Source organism: Ursus arctos, unplaced genomic scaffold (genome assembly GCF_023065955.2).
Source record: "Ursus arctos isolate Adak ecotype North America unplaced genomic scaffold, UrsArc2.0 scaffold_24, whole genome shotgun sequence".
Taxonomy (NCBI): domain Eukaryota; kingdom Metazoa; phylum Chordata; class Mammalia; order Carnivora; family Ursidae; genus Ursus; species Ursus arctos.
In genome coordinates this window covers 14,102,809-14,128,680 of record NW_026622919.1, presented here as the reverse complement: position 1 = coordinate 14,128,680, position 25,872 = coordinate 14,102,809, and the positions used below count along the sequence as shown (strand labels likewise).

Here is a 25,872-nt window from a genome sequence, read left to right as displayed (position 1 = left end):
CTGTCTGCCAGGATCAAACAGAAATGCCTCTGGGATTACCTAAAAGGAATGCCTGGTTCTATTCTGTGAGAACTTGCTTATTACTCCTGTGGCCAGATTCTAAAAAAATGAAAATGGTAAAATAAGCTGCACTGAAAGAAATTTATTATTCACAGTTTGTGTTAAAAACCAAGCCCACTAACATATGAGGGAAAAACATGTTTTTAGTTTCCCAAGTTTATCTCTAAAATATCAAAAGCACCTTTCTATGAAGATTCTTCTTCCTTGTAAAGGAGTTCTCTGTGAGCTGGAAAGAATCGTAGAGGTAAGCCAGCACACCTCGGTCTAGATTCCCATTAACAGATAAAACATAGGGAACCACATTTTTTCGTCCATCTCGGCCCTTCACAGAAAAGTAGAACAAAAATACAGAATCAGTTAGCAGAGCTCTCTCTTAAAACTAGAGACTTATATTATCAGAACACAAACTTACAAATTCCTTCTACAAAGCATCCACTCCAGGCCAACCCTATGCTAGGCACTGGGACCACAAAAATGGTTATGACATATTCCCCGCTTTTAGGGAGATAGGGTTTAGATCAGTGAGTCTCAACTGGTTATATATTAGAACTGCCTTGAATTTTAAAACATAACGATTTTATGCTTGGACCCCCACTCCCAGGGATTCTGAACTACCTGGATGGGAGTGGGACCTCAGCATCACTATTTTTCCAATGGTCCCTAAGTGAGCATTATAATAAAGAGGATAATATTATAATAAAGTTCAGCAGGGCCCTTAGAGAAAAAAATTGGTATGCTTAGGGATAGGGGTTTGGAGTATAATCTCTGGAAATGTAAAGTTTTTATAATAAGCAAACCTCTTTTATTTTTTATTTTTTTAAAGATTTTATTTATTTATTTAACAGAGATAGAGACAGCCAGCGAGAGAGGAAACACAAGCAGGGGGAGTGGGAGAGGAAGAAGCAGGCTCATAGCAGAGGAGCCTGATGTGGGGCTCGAACCCAGAACGCTGGGATCACGCCCTGAGCCGAAGGCAGACGCTTAACCGCTGTGCCACCCAGGCGCCCCAGCAAACCTCTTTTAAAAACTTGGTTTTGGGTATTTACTTTAAAGCTATATTTAAAAATAAAAAATATACCATAACACATGCTATAAATCAGGGGTTGATCAACAGACTTATTTCCTTTCTTTTAAACTGATAAAGAATCACCGCAAATTTTTTTCAATGTCAATCCTAAAAATTTAAAAGGTTTTGCATATAAACAGTTGTACCTTTATTCTTCTTTTTTTTATTATTATCACAGTCATCTGAACATTCATGTAATTCTCTAATACTTAAAAAAAAAAAAACTTTGTCAATCCTCAACTTCTATAATCCATGATCAAGCACAGTCTTCATTAACACATATGCATTGGCATTTTAAACCCATTTTAATGGCATATGGTCTTATAAAAATTAATGTAAATTTGTCCTCAAAAGGCAGTACTCTTAAAACGAAATCAGAGAGGGAGACAAACCATGAGAGACTCTTAACTATAGGAAACAAACTGAGGGTTGCTGGAGAGGAGATGGGTGGGGGGAATGGTAACTGGGTGATGGGCATTAAGGAGGACACTTGATGTAATGAGCACTGGGTGTTATATGCGACTGATGAGTCACTAATCTCTACCTCCGAAACTAATAATACACTATATGTTAATTAATTGATTTTAAATTTTAAAAAAAGGCAGTACACTTACTGAAATTTGGGATTCTCTACTAACTTTTTAGTTGACATCTTTTACACTTTTATAGAACTGATATTCACTGTAACTCTAGGGCAAGCTTTTGTGGTGCATTTGAATAAAAAAAAGACTAAATCATATTTAAATATTAAGAAGATTTTAATGTTTTTTCTTTTTTTTTTTAAAGATTTTATTTTTAAGTAATCTCTATGCCCAATGTGGGGCTTCGAACTCAGAACCCAGTGATCAATCAAGTCGCACACATGCTCTACGGACTGAGCCAGCCAGGCACCGCTACTGTTTTCTAATTCTTTGAAAATTGGAAATCCAAGGATGCAGAGATATCCAATAGCAACTCTTCTTAGCTAGAATATCTGATTTCTCATACCATCCAGAATGAGTTTCTTTCTATCTTAACTCTGTTTTCAGACTTTACTGATCTGCTTTACCATTCTCTAAAGATCCCTCCAAGAATATATTTAGATGTTAACCGTAAAATTTACTAAAAAAAAAAAAATACAAAATAGCCTGAGAAGCCTTTCAAAAAAGCATACTAAATGGCAGGAATTCTATTTATTATTTTATAACATGGTCAACTAATGAACAATTTTGAGAACCATGGAAATGGAAGACCAACAATTTAACGGAGAGAAAACTCTGCAAAATAAAGCTTTTCATTGAGATAGTGAAAATTACCATAATAATGAACAAACTAAGAGACTAACAGCCATGACAAAGAGATTGTCTTTAAATTCCTGGTCATGAGATTGGGGCGCCTGGCTGGCTCAGTCTGAAGACCATGAGACTCTTATCTCAGCATCGTGAGTTCAAACCCCACGTTGGGTGTAGATTACTTAAAAAAAAAAAAAAATGAACTTAAAAGAAAATTAAATTGCTAGTCATAAAACTGATTGGTTTTTAATTAAGATAATGATTATTTAACTATAATGACTATGATAACCAAGATAAGTTTCATATGAGAGCTGAGTATCCCAAAATGAAATGTGACGGTGTTGGGGTTATGGGAAAATATTCATAAATAACCTTTTAAATTTTTCATTAGTTATTTATATTTAAAATTAATCTGTTTTCTCTAATTAGATGAGAACCACTATGTTTTAATTATTATATTTTCAAGTTCCAAGTACTTTTTTCACTGATAAGACTGTATTAGTCACCAAATAGCACATAAAATTCCACCTGTGGCCAGTCAGAAAATCTAAACATTCAAATCTGGAACCGCTCAAGAATGGGTCAGCAGAGAAAAGGGCTCAGCCACAATTCTATCCATCCACATGGCTCCTACAACTTTGCATCCACAGGGCACCCTGAAAAATATTCCAGCTATTTACGAAGTGCCCTGTGGGATGCAAAGGCAAAATTCCTTCTCTAAAAAAACTATATCACCTGTTTAAATTTTTGAAAACTATTTTAGGAAGTAAATGAAGCACCTTTTCCCTTTGGCCAGGCCTGAGTTTGGTCAGCTGGCTAGTGCACCCAACCGGGGTTGATCCAGGGCCAAACTTTTGGCCAGTGTGTCTAGTAAAGAAGGGGACACTGAGGTTCAAGGCCAGGCTTTCTAACTTTCCTCCCTCTCCATGTTCTGGTCAGATCACCTAGTGAGGGGGGCTATTAAAGGGAGGGAGCAGCAGCATGTCCATAGTCAAGTTCTCTAACGTCTTTCTTCCTTTTTCCTTCCCCTGGTTCAAATGCTCATCTACAGTGTCTGGTGCCGTGGGACAAGGGGCGTATCACAGCTGATCTTTGCATAAGAATGGCAGGGAGTTTGGTTACATATAAGAAATGAAAAATCAATACACTGAAGATACTGGGAGCCAGGTTTCTCACTGTCAGAGAAGAGAATTATAAATTTGGAAAGAGGTAAAGCTAGAATAAACCCTGTGGCATTAGACTAGAACTTGAAGAACTGGTATGAACTCCTAGTTTTTGATAATAGCTAAATACAGGCACAAATACAGAGGTAAGTGTGTAAATATATATGTATGTAATTGCCTCCAAATATTTCCTAGCTGTGTCCACAGAAAGGGCCCAGAAGCAATGATACCCAGTCGCAAGGAGTACACCTAGTAGCCAAATCTCAGATTTTAAATACATTTTCCTCTACTAAGAACTAAGGTTCCCTGGAGAAATGGATGACTCCACAGCTAGACCAAGAAACAAGATGATCCTGACAATTAGTTGCTACAAAAAATAAGAAGTGCTCAGAAAATGATGGGGACATGTCAAAAGGACACTGGCCAAGTCTAGGACAATTTTAGCATCAAAATAAAGAATGCTAGTAACAGATTATAACTCTTTGAGAAAAACAGGAATCTGTAAGCCCATAAAAAGAGAGAGAGGAGGGAAAAGCTCAACTCCACAGTATACTGTTGATAAATTAATCGAAAAGAAATAATGAAGTAATAATAAAATTAATAATAAAAAAGATACCATTTGGCAACCCTCGTAGTAATCACTGATTTGCACAAGAATCACCAATGTATGCTGCAACTGGTAAGTCAAAATGTGGTCAGAAACAGGTTATTCACGTAGTTTTAAAGTGTCTGCCACAAAAGACTTATCAATTACTAATTAATTAAGTACAAAATATTTGTCAACTTTACGTTGGAGAAACCTGGTATCTTAACCAAGAGATATCTTAACCAAGAGATAAAAGTTATCAGCAGTAACAAATACAGTATCATACGCCTTGCGATATGATGCACTGAGAAGAGGGCAGCATCATTTCTATGGTACTCCTAGCAAAAATACACAAATCATGAGGAAACATGACAGAAACTCAAACTGAGGGACATTCTACAAAGTAACTACAAAGGCCTGCATTCTTCAAAAATGTCAAAGTCACGGGCTGCCTGGCTGGCTCAGTCGGTAGAGCAGATGACTCTTGATCTCTAGGCTGAGTTTGAGCCTCACATTGGGTGTAGAATTACTTAAAACTAAAATTAAATGTCAAGGTCATGAAAGACAAGATAAAATGAACTACTCATTTGAAGGAGACTAAAGAGACATGACAATGACATGAAATCCTAAATTGGATACTGGACCTATAAAGGGCATTATTAGGATGATCAGTTGTATCTGAAGGATTACATGGATTGGATGGTAATAATGGATTACTGGTACATTCCTGTTTTTGACAGCTGTGTTGTGGTTACATAGGTGACTGTCCTTGTACTCCAGAAATACATACTGTAGTATTAAGAGGTCATGGAGCCCCATGTCTGCAACCTGTTCTCAAATGGTTTCAGAAATGATCAGTTAGAGAATCTGGGTAAAGGATAGACAGGAGTTCAAGGTAAAACATACGTGTAATTGAGACTCATTTCCAGGACACATGTGTAAAAGTTCACGGTCTCCTAGATTCCACAGGGTCTCTATTGGCTCCTTTCCCCACGGGAAATTGTAATAAAGTTGGTTTCCTTTTCGTCCCTCTTCGTCCTGACAATCGCTGCTGCTGAAGTTAGACGGACTCACAGCAAACTGGAAAAGAAAGTTTGTTTTATTAATTTATGAAACTAAATGTTAAAAAGTAAAGTTGCCTGAGACTTTTATGTGGCAACTGAATGAAACTGGTCAGGTCCCATATAAAAATTATGAAGTTCAGTTAAAGATGAGCAAATGTATTGCTAAAAATACTGTTTTTAGCCTGAAAGAACTACACAGAAAAACTGCTGGAGTGATCTAGCCTTTTTTTGGCCAGTTAATAAGAAGGGAAGGTGACCATAAACTAAGTGAGATGGAGAAGTGTATACTCACCTTTCTTATCCTCTGTGAAGAGTGTGATTCTTATTATTCCACTTAGTTGAGTGGGTGTTTGGGGATTTTAAGAATTGGAGAAAGACAAGACAATGGTGAGCCACAAACACCTACTTCAACTCTTTCCTCTTCAGTGCATACTAAAACTTGATGATAAATCACAGAACCATTTTGACAAAGAGAGAGAGTTCATGGACGGAGGCAGGGAGCAAAGACTGAAGCTGTAAGGGTGTGCAAGGGTCAAACTCTATACCAGCCAGGAATGCCAGGTAAGGGGTCTGAACTCTATCTCAAATGCAAAGGCTTACCGACAAAAGCTTCTGAGCCAGAGAGACATCAACAAATATCCTTACCAAAGTAAACTTTTATATGGAACAATGAAAATCATTACAAAGAGGCTTTTACTTGTACTTATTCATTTATTAGAACTGTCTCTTACAAACATAACATAGCTCCACATCAAATAAAATTTCATTTATTGTAGCGAAGTATTATCTCTGATACACTAAGACACATCACCTATTAATTATTAAATTAAGGGTACCTTTCTCCACCATAGGAGTCGATGACGTAACCAAAAATCAAGCCACTGGCCTGCAGTTCTTGCTGAAGAAAACCAAACCAGTGACGCCTCAGTCTTCTCACCGATTCTTTGGATATCAGAAATATCAGACAGTTACTTACTTGAAGAATATATAATGTATCCCAAAGTGAAAGTAACTGGTTCTTGATTTAATACAAGGCCAAGTTATTTGCCATATTTTTGTACCTTTTAACACCATCAGGTGTCTGCTTAGTATCAGAAACAGGATGAAAACACACTCCAATCTGAGCAAGGCCATAAGGTAACCTCTTGTTTACCAGATCCAGGCAATTAACATAGTGCTCCAAAGCACCTGTCAAAAGAGAAATCTGTCACCATATAAATCTATTCTATAAACCCAAGTCATAAGGGTCAGTTTATAAACAAAGTAAAAATACAATAATGCTAACACAGCAGTACAAGCAGCATGGAACTATTCAGGTAGATCTTACTTGATTACTACTTAGTTCCCCATAACTTTTTAATTTGATTTTCAAATCTACAAGAAAGTTGATAGTACAATACCTGTATACTCTTCAGCTAGATTCACCAGTTGTCAACATTCTGCCACATTTTCTCCTTGTTCACCCCAAAACATTTCAGCATGTGTCTCCTACAATTATTCTCTCTATATATTATACCATAAAATTAATCATAATACCGTAATTTCATATAACATAAGGTCAATATTCTATTTTCTTCAATTGTCACCCCAAATGTCATTTATTGTTGTTCTTTTTATCCCTAATTAATAATGGCTCCTGCTCTGCATTTTGATTAGGTCTCTTTAGTCTCTTTTAATCTGGAACATTTCCCTTTATTCCTCCCTCCTTTTCTAACTTTTAATGACAGTGACTTTTGGCTTGAGTCCAGACCAGTCATACCAGAGATTTGACTGATTGTTTCATTAACTTGGGTAAATCATTTTTAGCAGAAATAAATACTACATAGTTAATGTGTATGTCTTCTTGCATTCTAACAGGAGGAAAATAATATCAAATTATCCCGTATTAATGAAACTAAATTTGATTACCTGGTTAGGTAGTGAATATCCATTCCCCAATAATATCCTGCTCAACAATCTTCCACCCAACATTTTAGAATCCATTGATGATCCTGCTTGAATCAATTATTATACCGGGGATTACAAAATCACAAAATGGTGATTTTTCTGTCTTTCCTTCTACATTTATCACATGGGTTCTGTAAAAAAAGTAAACTTTCTCCACCTCCTTCCCCTACCAGCAGCCTCAACTATTTACTTTTTTGATTAACACTATACATTTTTAATTTTAATGTGTTATGACCCATTACCATTAATATTTAATATTCAGTTTGTCTCAAATTTAGCCAGTGGGAGTATCCTTCAAGTCAGCATCTGCATCCTTTTGACATGACCTAACTAGTCGTCAAATAAGTCTTTGCTTTCTAGTACCATAAAATGTCCCAAACTCACCTTGTACTTTCCCTGCCCCAGACCTGGGATAAGCCATTTCTCCAAGCACTGGTTCACTTTAGAAATCAAAATCTGGGTATTAGGTGTGTTCACTGCTATTGAGTGTCATTACTTCTAGGCCCTTTCAATGAAGAAAGTTAAGAAATAATGTTTTTTTTAAATTATGAGGTCATACTGATATTGCTAATTCAAATTTAATATTGCAAAGTTTATCCTTGTCTTCTTTTATATTTTCATATTTTCACAGTGAAAATTTTGGTTTCCTAATAACATTAATCTATTTGCTTTATTGTATAACATATGAAATAGCTTCAGAATTATAATTCCAACATTTCTATTTGGAATAAATCTAAGTTCAAGATTTCATTGTAGTTCTTTATGGACTTTGATTCTATCCCACTAAATAACAGCATTGTGTTTAAGTCACTTGCGATTTCCACTTCTGGTAATAAATAGATCAGCAAGATAAGAATAGCTGGTCAAGAAACTTTAAAAAAAATCTGCGTAAAGACTGAACTATCAAGGCAGTAAGGACTTGAGGGTCCAAAATATAGAGAGAAGGGAGGAGCAGAGAGGTGAACCCAACGTTTAGTGTTGCTTTTCTAAATCTCAAGTAGCAGAGCTGAGAAGCTTCCTGACATCTTAAGGGACTGGGAAGTACAAAAACTGTAGTTCCTGGCTCCTCAAGGAGGGGGGGCTATGGTAAATACTCCAGCCTTTCACTAGGGACACTTCAAGAGCCACACTGTAGGAGTAGAGATGAAAACCCTGGAGACCAGCCTCCAATAAACTTAATCCCAGATTGTATTAAGAAGATATGCTCCCACTCTATGAGGCGCCTGGGTGTCTCAATCGGTTAAGTGTCTCACTTTGGCTCAGGTCATGCTTTCACGTTCCTGGGATCAGGCCCTGAATCTGGCTCCCTGCTCAGTGGGGAGTCTGCTTCTCCCTCTGCTCCCCCCCCCCCCCACTGCTTGTGCTCTCTCTTAAATAAATAAAATCTTAAAAAAAAAAAAAAAGATATGCTCCCACTCTAGCTGCCTGCCAGAAGCAAAAGTAAATCCTCCCAGGAAGAATAAAACGCCACACAGAAGCTCAATTTATCTCTACAATTTCACAGAATATCAGGAGAAAAGTCCAAATGACCAAAGGCCCAGAGAAAAACAAACACTAGAAACAAATATCTGAGTTATTGGATGCAGACTTTATAAAATGTGATTGTGTTCAAGAAAGCTGATGACAAGATGGGGAAAGGTCTAACATACGCAATTTGTCACAGAACAGAGGAGAATGGGACAATAACAATACCTGGAAATATAATGGCTGAGAATTTTTTAAAACTATTCATAAGCAGAGGCTACCAAAGTAGTTCAGACATGAAATAAAGAGAGCAAGGATCTTGGGAATAGAAGGAAGTGGCAAACTGGGTAATCTAAGCTAAAAACAGTAGTGAACTAAAGGATTCTTCAAATAAGTGGTTTTAAGTTTCCTAAAGGAAAGAAAATGTCTGGTAATATCAATGGATGTTTTGATGAATGGACATCTAAGCCAGCTAAGTTTCATTTTCTTTCTTTTTTTTTTTTTTAAGATTATTTATTTATTTCAGAGAGAGCACGAGCGGGGGGTGGGGGAGGGAGCGTCGGAGGCAGAAGGAGAAGCAGGCTCCTCACTGAGCACGGAACCCAACACAGGGCGCAATCCCAGAACCCCAGGATCACTATCTGAGCCTAAAGCAGATGCTTAACTGACTGAGCCACCCAGGTGCCCTTAAGTTTCATTTTCTAATAGGGAAGAAAAGATTGATTTGTTTTGGACATAGTAACAAGTAGTGATTTAACTTGCCCCAAATAAAGACATCATGGAATAAAGTAGTACAAATCAAAACTGTCAGAAATATTCACCAGTTTGCTTTAGTTTGCTTTAATTATTAAGGAAATCTTTAAAAAGCTATGATGTGGGTACTAACTTTCAGAGAACCATGGACATTGGTCAAATTACTCTGTAGTGCCACTTAATTAAAATAGTAAGGACAGCATTTTGCAAAGACGGGATGCTGTGGCAGCAAGTATGTCCTGTAAAGAACTTGATTTTTTTTTTTCTTCAGAATCTCTGTCATCGTGTTCTATTTGACTTTAAAGGCAAATGACGGGGGCGCCTGGCTGGCTCAGTCAGAGGGGCAGGTGACACTTGATCTCAGGCTCGTGAGTTCAAGCCCCACGTTGAGCGCAGAGATTACAAAAATAAATGAACTTTAAAGGCAAATGGTGCCCCACAATTCCTGGGTATTCACTCAAAAATCAGTTGTAAATCTTGATTAGTCCTATTATTTTTAGTCGACTCAAAAATCACTTAAAGGGCTCTGCAAACAACAGAGTGTAGGTTTTCAGTAGGAAAAATTGGGAGAGGGGGATTTTCTTTTTGCTCTAGAAGAACGAACTCTTGATTAGCCTAGTGTGTGTAAAATAAAAGAGTAACTGTGGAAGTATTTGCCAACATCTTGGTAACGACGAACAAATGATTCACATGATTTAATTTACCCCTAATTCTAGGGCTGCTCAATTGAACTGCAGGGTTGCCCCGTGAAACTGAGAGCGTCCCCTGGTCCTTCAAGCCAGATTCTTTAAGGAACAGTAACTATTCCACAGACCAGTTTTCTCCTTGGTAGAAACACTATCAATTATACCCAACTACTTCAAAAACATGAAAATCAGATAATTTCCTGTCCACGTGAATAAGGGACCAGTTGCAATCGGCGAAATCCAGCAAGTCTGCCTTTCCACCCCATCTATTTTGAAGCATGAAATCGTGAAGCATACCGTGAAGAAGGCTCTCCCGTAGCTTCCCAGAAGTTTTTAGTAAGTTTTCAAGAAATGCTACTAGCTGTTCCTTACTCAGCTCTTTGTCTTGCAAGATTTCGCGTAGAGTTTCTGCTGAAACTAACCTGAAGGCACTGTCCCCAGGCAGCGTAGGGCCAGGCTCATGATGGAGGGCATCTACCGGGAAGACCTGCTCCCTGAACACCACCACCGAGGACCACCATTCTGCTGCCAGGTTCTTCCGCAATTCTATGCCCAAGGGGCCAAAGCCGGGGTGGCACCCGCTCAGAAGAGAATGTCGGCTAAGCTGCCGCTTGCTGCCACTGAAGAAATGCCTTCTCTGACAGATCTCTACCAGCTCCTCGCTCCCCTCACCGGACTCGGGGGCTTCGGTCGGCTCGCTCCCCCGGGGCAGTTCCGCGTGCGACCTCAGGGGCACTCCGAAGGGGCTACTCCCTTCCATCAACGGTTCAGGCTGTCCCCCATCCACTCGACCTCCAAACCCAGACAACAGGCACCTGCAGACTTTCTGGCAGGCCCTGAACGCTGCACCAGAACGCATCGCCCGCGGGAGTTAAACAGCACAGTATCCCATTAACTGGTTGATCGCGGGAAACCGCCACAAACATGAGCCCGGGAGCCAACTGCGCAAACGCGACGGAAGTGACCATGCGCGCGGCCGACCACACCCACGGAAGCGCGTCACCGGGTTGCGGCTGCAGCCGCCACGGGCCTGGCCCAGTTGTTAGGGCAGATGCCGACCCCCTACCGTTTCTCGCCTCCATTTAGACCGGCCCCTCTAGTTGTTAGATCTTTTAGCACCTATAAAGGCCGTTCCCGTCTACTATTCACTATCATGAAGTACTAGGAGTGAGCCTTAATTTTTTGCAAATCACATCAAAATACTTAGGCGTTCCCCGAATCATTTGAATACGCCTTTTCAAATTTAAGTGTTGGCGAAAATAAACCAGTTCCCACTTTTAAAGTCTTAGCCCTTTATGGTGATTTAGAGACCCAGGCCTTAGCCTTAATGCATTGTAAACGCTGCCGCCATGTTGCCTGCCTACAGGAGTGAGAGTGTGACGGCGGAACGGGGGTGGATTTTACGTAGTGGAACGGAGTTCTCAGCCAGCAGTGCTTGCATCCCCTGGGAACATTTTGAGAGGAAGGAGCCCAGCCATTTTAAACAAGGCGCCCAGGTGAATGTGGAGGCACACTGATAATCTCTAATATAAAGGCAAGTTTTTCTACCAAAGAACCCTTTTACAGGTCCATCAAAACACGATTGTTTTAAGACAGATCCAGGACTAGCAGGCATTTGTGACCTCACAGTTCCATTTTCACTCAGCCCTCAGAATTGCCCAACTAGTACAAAGTGGCACATCCCTTAGAAGGAAAGCGTTGCTTCCAAAGTCTATGATTCCTATTGCTAGCCTCCCTTAAAGTGATTAGGGTAACCTTGAAAGATTAATGCAGATGAAGAGAACAAGCTACTAGATTCTATTAAACTACCAAGGGGAAGTTTATTAAAGGACAGCTTAGCAGTTGAATTTTAACTGTCATGTTAATTCATCATTACATGTAACATGTTGCAGGACAGGTTCAGAAAAACATTCTATACAAGCACGTGTGCAGAAGTTTGTTTAAAAAAGAAACAAGATTTTTTGCTGGAAAACAATTTTACTTTAAAAATTCTATTTAAAACTCAAGTTCTATTAAAAGCTGGGCTCTATTAGTGTGTCTTCCAATCAGGAAACACAATTTAGGGAAGAGGCCTATACACAAATAAATAAAAGCGAGAATGGGGAGAAAAATCACATTTATTAGTTCAGACAACCACAGGCTGGACACAACACACATGCTAAAAAGTGGACTGTCTTAAAACTTACTTCAAAGGTAAATAGGTAAATGTTTTCCACAGCCCGACAATCATTTCAATGTTTACAAATTAAAAGGCCGTTAGACATTAAACAGTAAAATATGTAATAAATACTCCAACCTACCCCAAAAGCTTCTTATAAGTTAAAAGTCATAATGAATTTGACTAACCATGCTATTGAAAACTGTTCAAGTCACTAGAGGCTGAGTCAGTTTTCAATGTATTAGTCCTAAAAATACCACTTCCCCATCCCCTACCCCAAGCAAATTCTAGTTTTACATTTGAGAGATAAGGCATTGACACCAATTAAAGCCTCAGTTTAATAATCAGAATTTAAATGAAGTCTCATGAAGACCTCTCCTCTCCTGACAAAAAGAAACATATATACCAGACTCTCTGGGAAGACATCCAGATCTATTTCTAAGTCATTATTGAGACAAGTTAAGAAAGGTTGGTGAGCCAAAGTTAAATCTGAAACCCCCCCCTCCTCCCCTGACCTTTCTAGCAATAAAAAAACCATGTTGACCTAACAAGATGACTTATACAATAGTTACTGTGCTTTTGGTTATGTTGCCTCCTCTTGGTTAATCATTAATTTCAACAGGATTTTGTTTGAATATGAATAGACCCTTCAGTTGGAGTTCCCTATCATAAAGACATTCATGATTCCCAGTGTAACTACAGGTTAGTGCCAAGAGCCTGAAGACCCTGATCTATATAAATTCAAACTTAGCTCTTGGCCAAAGATCTTAAAAGGTGTAGTCCTTTAGCTTTTGTTCACCATTTTAGTAATTTACAATAGAGCCAAGAGCAAAAATATAAACTACTCTGAAAAAGCAAGTTATTTGGAGCTTTTCAAATGATAAAATTTTTGTAAAGGAATAGTCATCCATGTTGCTCTCACACTAAGCAATTTGAGGGTGGGGCTATGCAGTTGATTATCTATTTTAATCTTACTTCACCATTCTGCTAACAATTAGGCTATTAAATGACTCACCTGATGAGGTACTGACAGAAAGCCTTAATGCAATTTAGCCTACAATTGTAAATTTACTTAATCTCATTTTAATTCTTGTAATATAAATAGATAATTCTAAGGGCCTTCTGATCTCCCCACTTCCCAAACCTCCATTTATAGAAAGGAGCAGTCAATTTAGTTTTTATGGTTAAAAAAAACAGACCATCTAAGCAAAAGTTTTACATGACATTATATATGTAAAATAAAGTACAATTTCCACTTAATTCAGTCTTCAAATATTTTTTATTGGAAGGCCATGCATTGCCTTCATTTATTGTATTTCAAATCACTGTACATTTACTTTTGTGAAAACACTGCCTGCATTTTCTAGTACAAAAAAAACCTAAAAATTGTTTCAGGAATGTAGAGAAATATCCAACTTAAATAGCGAAAAAGTGCACCATAATTACTGCTGCACTGCAGTCATTTCTGCATTTCCCATGTTTCTTAAATAACTATCTTGTCTGGTAACACACAATATAAAGAGCAATTATGAAAAACAGACATTTACATATACTTCTAAAGTCTTATTGAGAATATCCTGTTGGCATTGGATAACCAATCATAGGCGCAGCTGCAGTAGCAGGATATGCATATGCCTGTTGGTTCATACCATTGTGCATATTTGGAACGTTACTTCCGTATTGCTGAGTGCTATCATAACCATTCTGGTAAGTCCCTGTTGGATTACCAGTCCTAAAACTGGTCTGTATACCAGCAGACACAAAATTACTTCCAAAGCTCCCATTGGTGTAATTTGCAGCACTGTAAACACCATTCTGAGTTTTTGCCCCAAAATCTCTCTTAAGCAGACTAGAGTAACCTCTGTCATAATTTTCCCTGTCTCTAAAGGTATTAAATCCACCCCTTTTGCCCGCAGAATATCTGTCCCGACGGTCATCCTTCATGCCTCCTCTACCCCTGGAACGACCTGTCAAGAAGAAAAAAAAAAAAATCGCAAGCTGATTATTTCCATGGCACAAATCATTACTAACACAGAAGGAATTAGGAAGCTCTATTCACTCTACACGTGAAGTATTTTGTTTCATATTGAAGATTTTACTCACCCGCCAATCCCATTTAAAGGATTTGTAGACAATCATGTGACCCCAAATCACCAACATTTCTTAATGAAGGTTGGTCTTACCTGAACCTCTGTCTTCGACCAACTGAAGCAACTTGGGATTAATTGCTTGATTAGCTTCACGAAGCACAGAGATAAGGTCGCTCACTTGCTTTATGTTATTAGGTGTAAAGAAAGTGTATGCTGTGCCTGTTTTGGTACTGCGAGCAGTTCTTCCAATTCGATGAATATAATCCTCTGAGGAGTTAGGGTAGTCATAATTGATGACAAATTTCACATCTTCCACATCTGTAAGGTGTTGCAGTGTGGCAAAATAGCAATGTACAGAGTTTTGCACACCACAACAGCCAGACCAAAAATAAAAAGTTAGACAATTGTATTCCCAAGAAGGTACGGGCTGCAAAAAATACAGTTAAAATGGTTATCCATTCTCTGTAGGAATACCATTGAGGTTGGAAGGGGAGAAAAAAAAAAAAAGCACACACCATCTACCTGTCTCATTACCCACCCAATGGATAGAGAGCCTGTCAAAAGGATGTGTATTCTCTAACATATTCCCAAACCAGCAAGTCCCCTTACAGATCATCAAGTGACATCTGAATGCTTCTGCGCAGTAGGGCCACTTAAAGGTTCACAGCAACCTCTTCATGTGCTCATTTTGAGGACCTTTAAACAAAAATGTACATGGTCCTTTGCATTACACACTCATCAGAAGTTCAAAATTCTGGCCACACTGCTTGTCTTGCCAAGACCTTACAACCGCAGCTGCAAGAAAAACATACCTGTCCCCCAAAAGTTGTTTTTATGCACTGTGTCTCGTCTAGGCAAGCGCTTCCAAGAAGCCAGGATTCACTTGAGAATGTGTCTCTCTCTGGCAGGTCTCGACATGACGACTACTGTGTAGGTGAGGGAGGAACTTTCAAAGCACTGCTTTCTTTTCCCACTGACTAAGTGTGAGAAGTTGCTCCTGGCTCTACATCTTATGTGCCAGTACTCACCAATTTGTAAAAGGCTTAGTACCTTTTAAAGCTGCTCTCTCCATTTCAAACTTGAACAAAAATTTCATTGAACATTGAAGTTTGGAAATATTTCTTCAACATTTCAGCAAACTCACTGAAACTCAAAGACCCACAGATCACAGTAAACAGTTTGAAACAATGCTGTACCATGGCAGTCATGCAAAGCATGGGACAGAAGAAATACCACGGCAGTGAACTGTGAGGATAACTTCCATTTTTTTCCCCCGGAGAGAACAGTTTACGGGGCAGAGGTGGTATGTTCTGCCTTTTGAAGATTACTGGCACACTTTCAGCTTTTCACCTCTCTAATCGACTGGAAGCAGCCAGCCGATCACTAGTCCTCCATCCCCCTCGAGTCCTCCGATTGTCATGCCTAGGCCTTGCCACAAAGACTGCACCTTTATATGAAAAAAACTTAGAAAAAATGCAGAGGTTAAAGAAAGCAATAAACTTTCTTTAAAAAAATTATATGGAGATCTTCTGGGAAACCAAGCCATGAATTCGAGTTTTTACTAACCTAGCCCTCTGGAGGCCACATCTGTAGCAATCAGAATAGGAGCTTTTCCATGTTTGAATTCTGTGAAAAAGAAAGGATCATCAATAATCTGAAAACTCCAGGTTTTGAGAAAAAAAATTTTTCATCTGACTAACCATTTAGAACCCAGTCACGCTCCTGTTGACTCTTGTCACCATGGATACCCATGGCAGGCCACCTACATTAAAGAAAAACCGTTATCAGTAGGCTCACATTTGAAACCCAACTGGTTTTAGTCTACTGCCTATCTAGTCACAAATCCCTTTAATGTCACCTGAAGTATGCAGTTTTATTTACACCAGATAATGGTCATTCATGACATTCAAATCCATTACTCTTGATCAGTTTGCCCCTCCCCCTAAACTTAGCTCTCATACACCAGCTTCGATAGAAGCCCACATACCCGTCTCTCCTCATTTTTCTAGTAAGCTCATCACATCTTCTTTTGGTTTCGACAAAAACAATGGTTTTATTCTCCTTCTCACTCATGATCTCTTCCATTAGACGAATAAGTCTTGGGGGAAAAAATTGTGAATTTTAAAAGAAGTCCATGGTTATGGCCACACATTTATAGTCACCGAAGCACTATGTCCAATTTACATAGCTACCAGAAAAAACACCTGCACGAACGCTTGGTCCTTAAGCACGTTTCTTCACCTAAAGAAAGCTATAAATACAGTGATAACCAATTATGTGAATGAAGGAAAACATTTTTCAGGAAGACTGACAGACTAATTTTAAATGAACACATTCACACTGCACCCAACTGAAAGTCACTTTTAGGATAACCTATGTATGGCGGAATTTTTAGAATGATGACTTCCATAGAAAACTTACTTTTCATCCTTTTCTACATCATGACATACATCCACAATCTGAAGAATGTTGTGGTTTGCACTCAGTTCTAGTGCACCAATGTTTATATGAATGTAGTCTTTCAGGAAATCTTCAGCAAGCTGTCTTACTTCTTTTGGCCAAGTTGCACTCCACATTAGGGTTTGCCTATCAGGCTAAAGAATTTTGGATTAAAAAAAAAACCAATGTATTCTAAGAATAAATTGAAAATGATGTTTGGAAAATAAAACATTTCTAAAGGCACTTACTCTTATCTGATCCACAATCTTCCTTATTTGGGGTTCAAAACCCATATCAAGCATTCTATCTGCTTCATCAAGGACAAGGTAGGTAGTTCTTCTCAGATTGGTTTTCCCACACTCTAAAAAGTCAATCAGTCTTCCAGGTGTTGCAATACAGATTTCCACACCTTCAATTAAACACACAGATGTAACTATGACATCTAGAACTTCCAGCACCCAACAGTGACAAAAAAGTTTTGTTACATGCCTCTCTCCAAATCACGGATCTGTGGTCCCTTGGGAGCACCACCATAGATGCAAGTGGACTTCAATCGACATGCTCTACAGTATTCAGCAGCTACTTGCTGTACCTGTTGGGCCAGTTCCCGAGTTGGTGCCAGCACCAAGCACTAAAGAGAAACGAAAAGTGGAACAGGTTTTAGCAGACTCTTGGATCCTAGTTTTAAACTGACTGGCATTACACGGGCAGGTCACTGATTTTGCTGTTCAATACTGAAGTATCATCAGGGCAGCTTTGTCTCCAACTAAATTAACGTGAGACAACTAACCTCTATATATAACATTACGAGAATTATTTTTTTGGTATGTAGTCTACACAGCAAATCTCTATATTGTACTCCTATGCAAAAATTAAGAAAAAATACAGACATATACTTACAATAGGCCCATCACCTCTCTCTAGGAATGGCTGATGATTGATGTGGACAATAGCAGGCAGCAAATACTATTTGGGGTGGGGAAGCAAACAACAGGAGTTAAATTAAAAGACTTCTGGTTTCTTTATATACTTAATCCATTTTCTCTAGCATATAATCACAGATTAAAACTCAAAAATTCTCCCACACTTACAGACAATGTTTTCCCGGATCCAGTCTGTGCTACTCCAACCATATCCAATCCACTTAAAGCAACGGGCCATCCCTGAGCTTGAATAGCAGTGGGTTCAGTAAAATTCTGTCTTGCAATCACATCCATGACATTTGCTGCAATTAGCAACAATTCAGTAAAATTCAGTGAAGCCAAGAAAAAAGGGGGAATAAGAAAAAGGGGCGGGTGGCTCAAAACTGGCACTTACCAGGGAAGTTTGCTTCATAAAAATTCAGAACTGGCTTTGGGCAGTTGTGACCTCTAACCGTAATTTCCTTACTCCTTCTGTATGTCTCCACCTCTTGCTATAAAACAAATTGTAATACTCTAAGTACCATGACATCCTTCACTAATATGCAGTCAGCAGGCCCCTAAATTCATAAACTATCAGTGAACTTTAATGGGGTCATTTAAAACCTATATCCACATATAGAAAACCTACACAGAACGGGATTTAACCACTCTAAGCAAAATAATTAGAAGCCACCTGTTTCCAAAGTACCACCTCTTAACTATGAGAAAGTGTGAATTTCCCTAAATTTGGTCATTTCCCAGACTTCTCTGTTCCTATTTTAACTTATGAGAAGCCATTATTGAGTTACAGCCCAATGAAGCTATGTGAAATTACTCACTGCCGTGCGCCTAGCCAAATCAGGGTGTTCTTGATAAAAATTCTTCTCAAATTTGGGCAGCTCGTCAAGATTCCACTTCTTTTTGACTAGTTTCTCCCCAGGGTTTCCGAACTTCTTTCCAGATAGAGGCCCTGCCCTACTTCCCCCAAATCGAGGTGCACCAAACCTGAAATTAAAACACAAAAGAAGTTACTCATATTTCCAAACGTCTACAAAGAAGTTTATATACAGACTTCTTGTCCCTTGGCACACTGCAGGTTAACGAATGACTTTTCGAGGTTTAAGGCTTAGCACCGTCCTTAGTGACGGTCATGCTCTCAAACACCACAATTAGCACCATCTCTCACTTCCCGTTGTCCCAAATACACTATTGAATCCAAGTCAACAGCCCGGGATTTATCAGATCGGAAACTGGCTACCTAAACGCCTGAAGTTCAGATTACAAGGACAGACAACAGCTTCTGGCTCCTAGTCTTTCCCGTAAGCTTACGAATTAAATGTCTGGGAGAGAGACAATACAAGGGAGGTGCTTAACAGCAATGTTATTTATCAGCTGTTTTCAAGCAAAGCTGTGGTTTTAAGAAATAATGAGACAGCACCAGCAATGAGAACAGAACAAGGACGGTGGTCTCAGAGACACTTATGCAAGCTATCGAATTGGGGGGATCCGGCGGAAGGGCTCCCGATCAAGATAGCAAAATTATATAACGCAAAGAGAAAGAGGAGGAGGAGCTGGCAACTACCGGGGGAGGAGTCCCGGACCGGGCGGCGTTCCCGCTGGGGCGGCGCTTCCCCCTTTGTCTCGCATTTCTCTCTGCGCCACATTTTCTCGACGCTGCCATTTTGAGCTCCTCCGCCGGGCGGGGTAACAAAGGCGCCGCCGCCATGTCCGACGCCGGCATTTTGTACCCGCGACTCAGCCACATGGCCTATTCCCGCGGTGCCGGCCGCCCTCCTGCCCCCGCCGCATCAGTGGCTTCGGAGGCGACCCCCCCTCGGCTACTAGAGACCTCCCGGGGGCCCTAAAACACCTCCCGAAAAGACGCACCTAAGAGCGGTGACTTCGTTCTCCTGGAAGCGTCGCGCTTTCCTCCCATCGAAATACGCTCCCCTGATTTCTCCCAACAGCTGCTCTATCGTCGGGGGAGGGGGGCTTCGACGTCCCCTCCCCCGCCAACAAAAGGCGAGCTTAAGGACCGTTAACAGGAAACCATCCCTCTGTCAGTTTTGGACAGGTATCAAAATGGCGCAAACCTTCGGCTGATAAAGCCTAAGAATAGGCTGAGAAACCAAGTTCCCACCGCCCCCGCCCGCCGCCACCTTCATCGGCCTCCCATCCCCCACTGCCGGGCCTGACAAGTCTATTCGCACACTCACCCTCGATCCCGGCCGCGGTCTCGGTCACTCGAATAACCCGACATGGCGTCAATGGTTGCGGTTGGCGGGGAACAAAGTGGAGAGAAAAGGGTGCGACGAGTCGCTGCAGGTGGCTTTGGCGATGGCAAAGCCTTGCGGGGGCGGCAGCAGCGGAGGGGCGGCGATGACAGGAGCCGGAGCTGCTCGACAAGAGACCGGTGGAAATGAATGAGGTGCCGGCCGCGTCCCGGCAGCCGGTTTTATAGCCTGGACCGCCTCCTCCGCCACAGAGAATTCTGGGAGCCGCTCTATGACCTAATCACCCCGCCCCTGCGCAGAGGCCGCAACGCCCGCCGGCGTTCCGGGATCCGCCATGTTCTCGCCCCACCCCCACCCTTCCCCTCCCTCAGAGTCTCCGGTTTGGGGCCCCTTTCATGGTTGGGCCCACCCACACTGAGATACCTCAGCCTACACTCGCTTCTTCACCTTTTTCTCCTCTTTCCACACCTCAAGGAAGCCACCCCGCCCTTTTCCAGGTCCAGCCCAGCCGACAAAATGGCCAGCACAGGCCAACCCACTCAGCCCACTTGGAGATGTTTACGTCTCCAAAGAGCCTTCACGCCCCTAACCAAGTGAAACGGGAAGGCGGAGCCTGACATTGTCACGTGGCTGCTCCCGCCCATCGGGTTTAGCGGTGCGCACTACTTCTCCACTTGGCGTCGGCGGAGGAATACGAAACGAAATAGCTCACCGGAAGTGCCGTACTAATGCCCCTGGGAGACCGGCCAGGGGTGCTGGGTGACCCGGCCTGTCAAACCCACCCACCTGAGAATCCCTTAGCGGGATCTTGCCCGCGGAGAATGGTATCTAGAGCCCACAAACCGCCGCCTCGGCGCGTTCTGCGAAAGGAAGTGCTCCCGTGATGACCAATCAGCAGCGAGAAGCCGTTTTAACGTCCCTCCCTTTTTCACCCCCTGCCCTTTAGTTTCGTTCTCCGCACCTGAGCGCTGTGTTTGCGCTGTGCGGCCCTTCCAGGACACCGTCCGCCGCGCGCCCAGCTGGGAGTCCGGCGGCGACCTGCCTCCGTGACATGGCCGGCTCAGAGGCTGGTGAGTCTCGGCCCGGAGCGCCGGTGTGTGTGGACTGAAACCGTTTAGATCCCCGAACGCTCCTACCCCTTTTATCTCGAGTCCTTTGGCTGGACTCCCTAGGTCTGGGCTGACACCCCGTCGTAGTGGGCGGTTTTTGTGGGTTTCGTAGCCCCGCTCTCGGTCGGCCTAGAGGCCATTGAGCGTGATTTTGGGGTGTGGAGGAAGGACCCCGTGGCGAGGCACGCAGCACGCCTTCAACCTGGCTGCAAAAAGGGCAGTCAGCGTCTTCCCGGGACTTGTATTTCTCCAGGGAATCCAGCCACTGTCAGCGTGCTCTCTGGTTCTTGAACTGTGGGGACTGAGGCTGTCCCTGCATGTGCGTTGAACTTCTGGGGAACGGCACTTTTAAGATCTGCTGGTGCTCCTGTGAGAGTGGAATAGAGGAGGATTTTTCTTCTCAGTGCCCTCTGGAGTTACCGACTTTGTCTAGCAACCGCTTTCGAAAAGCAAGTGGGTTGGGTTGTGTGGGACGCTTTCATCCCTTCCCTCAGGACCGCGTTCAAACGACTTGTCGTGTTTTGGTCAGCTGTGAGAAGTGGGCATGGGGGGGAGATAACGTGCCTTGAACACACAGACATCGTTATTTCTAGAACATCCTGAATACGTCAAATACAGAGTAAAAGGACTTTCTCCTTAATCGCTAATTATATCAGGGAGCAAATAGGTCAGGCTTTCTAAATTACCTTTGTTCGAGAAAGTCTTTAAATAACCTTGCTAATTCCTACCGTATCTGGGGGTTGGGTGCGGTGGTACACAGGAAACTTCCAACGGTGTTGGTAATGTACTAGTTCTGAATTTAGGGACTTTTTATGTATTTTCTATATTTTATTTTTTACATTAAATGTGATTTTTAAAAAACTAACAAAGGTTATAGTGTTGGTGTCATTATTTCAGTTTTTAACAGCCTAAGTTAATCACCACCTATTTGGGCACCGGAGAAATTCTGACTTGCACAAGATAATTGGGTAAAAACATGACTAATACCATTGGGAATTTGAAGCAGTATCTGTTAATTAGTTTATGGTAACCTCAGTCTGTCGTTAACTGTCTCGTTTATGACATATATTCCCGTTTATTTGTATGTATTAAATAAAAACAGCTAGGTATGACTGGTTAAATAAGAAAAGGGGTAAAATAACTTAAGCTAATAGGTTGCATTAGTAAAGGTTGGATTTGCATCATGGTTTCGACTAACATTAAAATTCTAGCACTCTGGAAGTCATTCCAAGAAATTAAATATATGTTTTCAAAAATTGTGCCTGAGGGTCTTTGAACTTCTATAATAAATATTTTATCTTCTTTTTTTTTTTTAAGGAACTTTTTTTTTTTTTTAAGATTTTTATTTATTTATTCGACAGAGATAGAGACAGCCAGCGAGAGAGAGAACACAAGCAGGGGGAGTGGGAGAGGAAGAAGCAGGCTCATAGCAGAGGAGCCTGATGTGGGGCTCCATCCCATAACGCCGGGATCATGCCCTGAGCCGAAGGCAGACGCTTAACCGCTGTGCCACCCAGGGGCCCCATATTTTATCTTCTACATCATTCAGTTGTCTGTCTTTGTAAGGGTGACTTTTTCTAGTGCTATTTAAGGCTGATCTTTTTCCTTTCCTGACAGAGTGGATAACTGTTGCCAATAACCTTCTTTTGAAATGTCATATACATCTGAGGATACGAGAACTAGAAGATTGTGATGCTAATGTTTTTATTGCTCTTTACCAATCCATTTTGGGAGAAAAGGTACCAGGTAAGGGCACTAAAAAGTGGGAGTAATAGTGACTATATCTTAAGCCAGGAGTTTTGAGTGCCTTCAGTAAGATCCTACGGTATTTATAAAATCTTGAATATTTTTTTGTTTATGTCTTATTTCTATCTAATTATTGCATTCATTACCTTAATAAATACCTTAATGAGACCCACACATAGTAACAGCCTTGGTTAAATCAGTTCGAGTGGTTTTGGTCATTACTGTTTAATTATGCCTAATACCTCATGAAAGTCACACCTTTTCTGTAAATGTATCTTCAGAGGTTCTGAATTTATTGGGTCTTGTTACTTAACCAATATTACAGATACGAGTCGATGTTTGTCCTGAATCCCTGGTTAAGTATCTCAGAGTCCTTATTCATAGATTCGTCTACTGACTCTGTTTATGTAGCTTACAACCACTAAGTACTAAAACTGCGTGTAGTCTCTGTTCCTTTCCCACTGTTACCGTGAGTTAGTGCCTTCATCACTTGGAATAATGGAGATGGCGTCTAGCTGGTATCTTTCATGTTAGTCATAACCTTCTTTTGAGTGTAGAGGCATATAGTTATCAGATCAGTCTTTTAAAATACTTTTTTCATCCTTCCCCAAAACATTCATCTCCTCAAGAACGGAAGAGAAATTCCAAGTATAAGTTGCTGTTAAAATCTTTCCTCTGTCTGGTCTATACTGACCTTTTAAATCATTATGCCAATAATTCCTACCAGGCTGCTTTAACAAGACTTAAAAGAACTCTCCTTTTGTACCTGTTGTGGGGTTATTTTTTTCTGTCATAGAAAGTAGCCCACGATTATGGGTTAAAGTCTCATTTCATGTATTTCCTTTATTAGAGTATTAGCATCTCTTTGAATTCAGGGATCTCTTTATCTTTCTATAGAATGGTGCTTATTGTAGAGCATATTCATATATATGTTGATTGATTATTCAACTAATAAAGGTGCTATGTAGAATTCAAGCTCTGTTAGCTTTTCCTGTACTTTATAGCTTGTTCTGTTTGGGTGGAACTTGCTTTTGTAGCAGTTAACCTCATTTAGAAGCCTGGTCAGAGACTATGACAACTGGGACCCTCAGATGAAAAATTATGTAGCTTTTTTTCCACAGACCTCATAGCTATTCCCAGGAGTCAAGAGGATGAAGCACACAATGTACAAGCAGTAATTGATTCACTGGCCTTGGATTACCTGCAAGTCAGCTTGTCTCACATAACAGGTTGGTATATACTTAACCATCAAATAGTTTTGTATTTTACTATAATTTATTAGGTAGAACCCTATACATTGTTAACCAAATGAGTAAGCTTATGAAATAGACCAAACAGCAACACTGAGCCAAGGCCATTGAATGGTAGAATTAAGGCACCCATCCTTGAGAGGTTTTTTAGGAGAGTCAAACATTGAGTTTGTGATGGACCTGGGTCTGAGATGTAAATATCCTAGCTGGTCGTTTGAATTATGTTTTTTGTTCTTTCGTTCTTTTATTTTTTGTTATTTTTTTTAAGTAGGCTCAGGGCTTGAACTCATGACCCTGAGATCAAGACCTGAACTGCAATCAAGAGCTGGATGCTTAACCAGCTGAGCCACCCAGGTGCCGTTACTTATTTTAAAGCTAACATGCTGCTTGTTTGTGATAGGTAAAAATTAGCAACATCTAATTGTCCACTAAATAGGGACAGGTTAAATAAGTTATGATTGCTCCATACGCGGAATTATTCTGCCACTGTAAAAAACTTTTGATGATGCTCATTATGTAAAATGTTCCATATTAGTGCAGTAGCCTCCAATGTATATAGTGTCAGAAGAACGTGCACTTAATGTGTAGAGTATGGTGCTACTTGTAGAAAACAAAGGTGAGAGTAAATACGCAGTTGATTGCTTGCAGAAGGACTCTTTCAAAGCATGTGCAAGAAATCTATAATACTGATTGCTTCCAATAAGAGAAACTTCAGGGCTACAGGATGAAGGTGGGATGAGATTTCATGATATACCTTTTGCACTTTAGTGAATTATTTCATTTTTGAGAGAGACAGAGAGGGTGTGTATACAAATGTGAGGGAGGGGCAGAGGGAGAGAGAATCTTAAGGAGCCTGACGTGGGGCTTGATCTCAAAACCTGAGATCATGACCTGAGCCAAAATCAAGAGTCAGATGTTTAACTGACTGAGCTACCCAGGCACCCTGCATTTTTTGAATTTTAAACCCATTAATATATTGTCTATTCAGAACAAAACTTAATTGTGAACTTTTTCCAAAATAAAGTATATCATGTTTGTATTCTAAAGCCAAACTTAGCAAATATATTTATAAATCCCTGTATTTTAGATAGTAAGAAAATGAAGATTATTCCAGCAAATTATTTCAAACTAAGGAAGAGAGGGAATCTGTGGGTTTGAAACTATATTTGAATCACTAAGAGAAGACTTACACTACTGGTTTGACAGTTAAGAGAGATAAATATTAATCAGGATAGGTCATTTACATCTCTCAATTTAATATTGATGGCAAACTTTTAGGAAAATACTCTGTCTTAAATTTTTGAGTGCAGCTCTAGGTGAGTAAATGTTGTTTGGAGATAATTCATTTTGAAGGATAATCCAAGGGTTTTCCTGTATTTTTGCAATTTAGAATTGCTTTATCACTAGAATAGGGCAATTTCTGGTATTTGTGCTTTTTAAATCTATAGTAGGGTTATATTTGCATATATAACTTTTTTTTTTTTTTAAGATTTTATTTATTTATTTGACAGAGAGAGACAGCCAGCGAGAGAGGGAACACAGGCAGGGGGAGTGGGAGAGGAAGAAGCAGGCTCCCAGCGGAGGACCCCGATGTGGGGCTCGATCCCAGGGCTCTAGGATCACGCGTGAGCCAAAGGCAGACGCCCAACCACTGAGCCGCCAGGCGCCCCCGTATATAACTTTTTAACGCAGAGCTACTCCTGACAACTCACACCCACCCCATGAAAAGTTGCAAAACTGCTTACCTCTTCTGGTATACTGCAGAGCAGCTTTCTACTCCTTGTGTTCTGTTTAAAGCAATATCTCCTATACCATGAAGCACTGCATTCTGGCGGGCGGTCTTAGTTGCTGGGTTGGCAGAGGATGCTCCCCATCCTGGCAACT

The 25,872-nt window shown here is 40.7% G+C and overlaps 3 protein-coding genes across 16 annotated transcripts in view; 1 reads left to right on the top strand and 2 right to left on the bottom strand.

The window, feature by feature from the left end:
• POLG2 (DNA polymerase gamma 2, accessory subunit) overlaps positions 1–12,111 on the bottom strand; it is a 66,470-nt gene extending 54,359 nt beyond the window's left edge. For 3 of the 6 annotated variants that reach the window (XR_008961252.1, XM_048225580.2, XM_048225582.2), the window contains exons 1-5: positions 10,358–12,111; positions 6,272–6,398; positions 6,047–6,152; positions 5,053–5,226; positions 242–382 (exon numbers count right to left, since the gene is read on the bottom strand). Coding sequence is in view for 5 of the 6 variants with exons in the window: in XM_048225580.2 (XP_048081537.1) it covers positions 242–382; positions 5,053–5,226; positions 6,047–6,152; positions 6,272–6,398; positions 10,358–10,919 (1,110 nt within the window). In the remaining variant the exon portion in view is untranslated. The remainder of the gene's footprint in view (positions 1–241; positions 383–5,052; positions 5,227–6,046; positions 6,153–6,271; positions 6,399–10,357) is intronic. The other 3 variants (XM_057318055.1, XM_026512460.4, XM_057318054.1) reach the window with 3 other exon arrangements.
• Positions 12,112–13,478: 1,367 nt separating this feature from the next.
• On the bottom strand, positions 13,479–20,853 carry DDX5 (DEAD-box helicase 5). 3 transcript variants are annotated; one of them, XM_048225577.2, is made up of 14 exons: positions 20,670–20,853; positions 19,866–20,044; positions 18,489–18,654; positions 18,065–18,161; positions 17,839–17,972; positions 17,648–17,713; positions 17,237–17,378; positions 16,996–17,156; positions 16,730–16,902; positions 16,296–16,406; positions 16,009–16,070; positions 15,875–15,934; positions 14,402–14,626; positions 13,479–14,185 (listed from the first exon to the last, which is right to left on the bottom strand). In XM_048225577.2, the coding sequence occupies exons 2-14, from the start codon at positions 19,907–19,909 to the stop codon at positions 13,782–13,784; spliced, it is 1,845 nt and encodes a 614-aa protein (XP_048081534.1). In that variant the 5' UTR covers positions 19,910–20,044; positions 20,670–20,853; the 3' UTR covers positions 13,479–13,781. The 3 variants fall into 3 exon arrangements, with proteins under 3 accessions (XP_048081534.1, XP_048081533.1, XP_026368247.1); XM_048225576.2 differs by lacking the exon at positions 20,670–20,853 and adding an exon at positions 20,307–20,502; XM_026512462.4 differs by lacking the exon at positions 20,670–20,853 and adding an exon at positions 20,331–20,478.
• CEP95 (centrosomal protein 95) overlaps positions 20,516–25,872 on the top strand; it is a 45,802-nt gene continuing 40,445 nt past the window's right edge. For 2 of the 7 annotated variants that reach the window (XM_026512459.4, XM_044389125.3), the window contains exons 1-3: positions 20,585–20,953; positions 22,610–22,738; positions 23,860–23,967. In XM_026512459.4, coding sequence (XP_026368244.2) covers positions 20,935–20,953; positions 22,610–22,738; positions 23,860–23,967 — 256 coding nt within the window. In that variant the 5' untranslated portion in view covers positions 20,585–20,934. Of the gene's footprint in view, positions 20,954–22,609; positions 22,739–23,845; positions 23,968–24,256; positions 24,343–25,872 lie in introns of those variants that run through there. The other 5 variants (XM_044389124.3, XM_026512458.4, XM_026512457.4 and 2 more) reach the window with 4 other exon arrangements.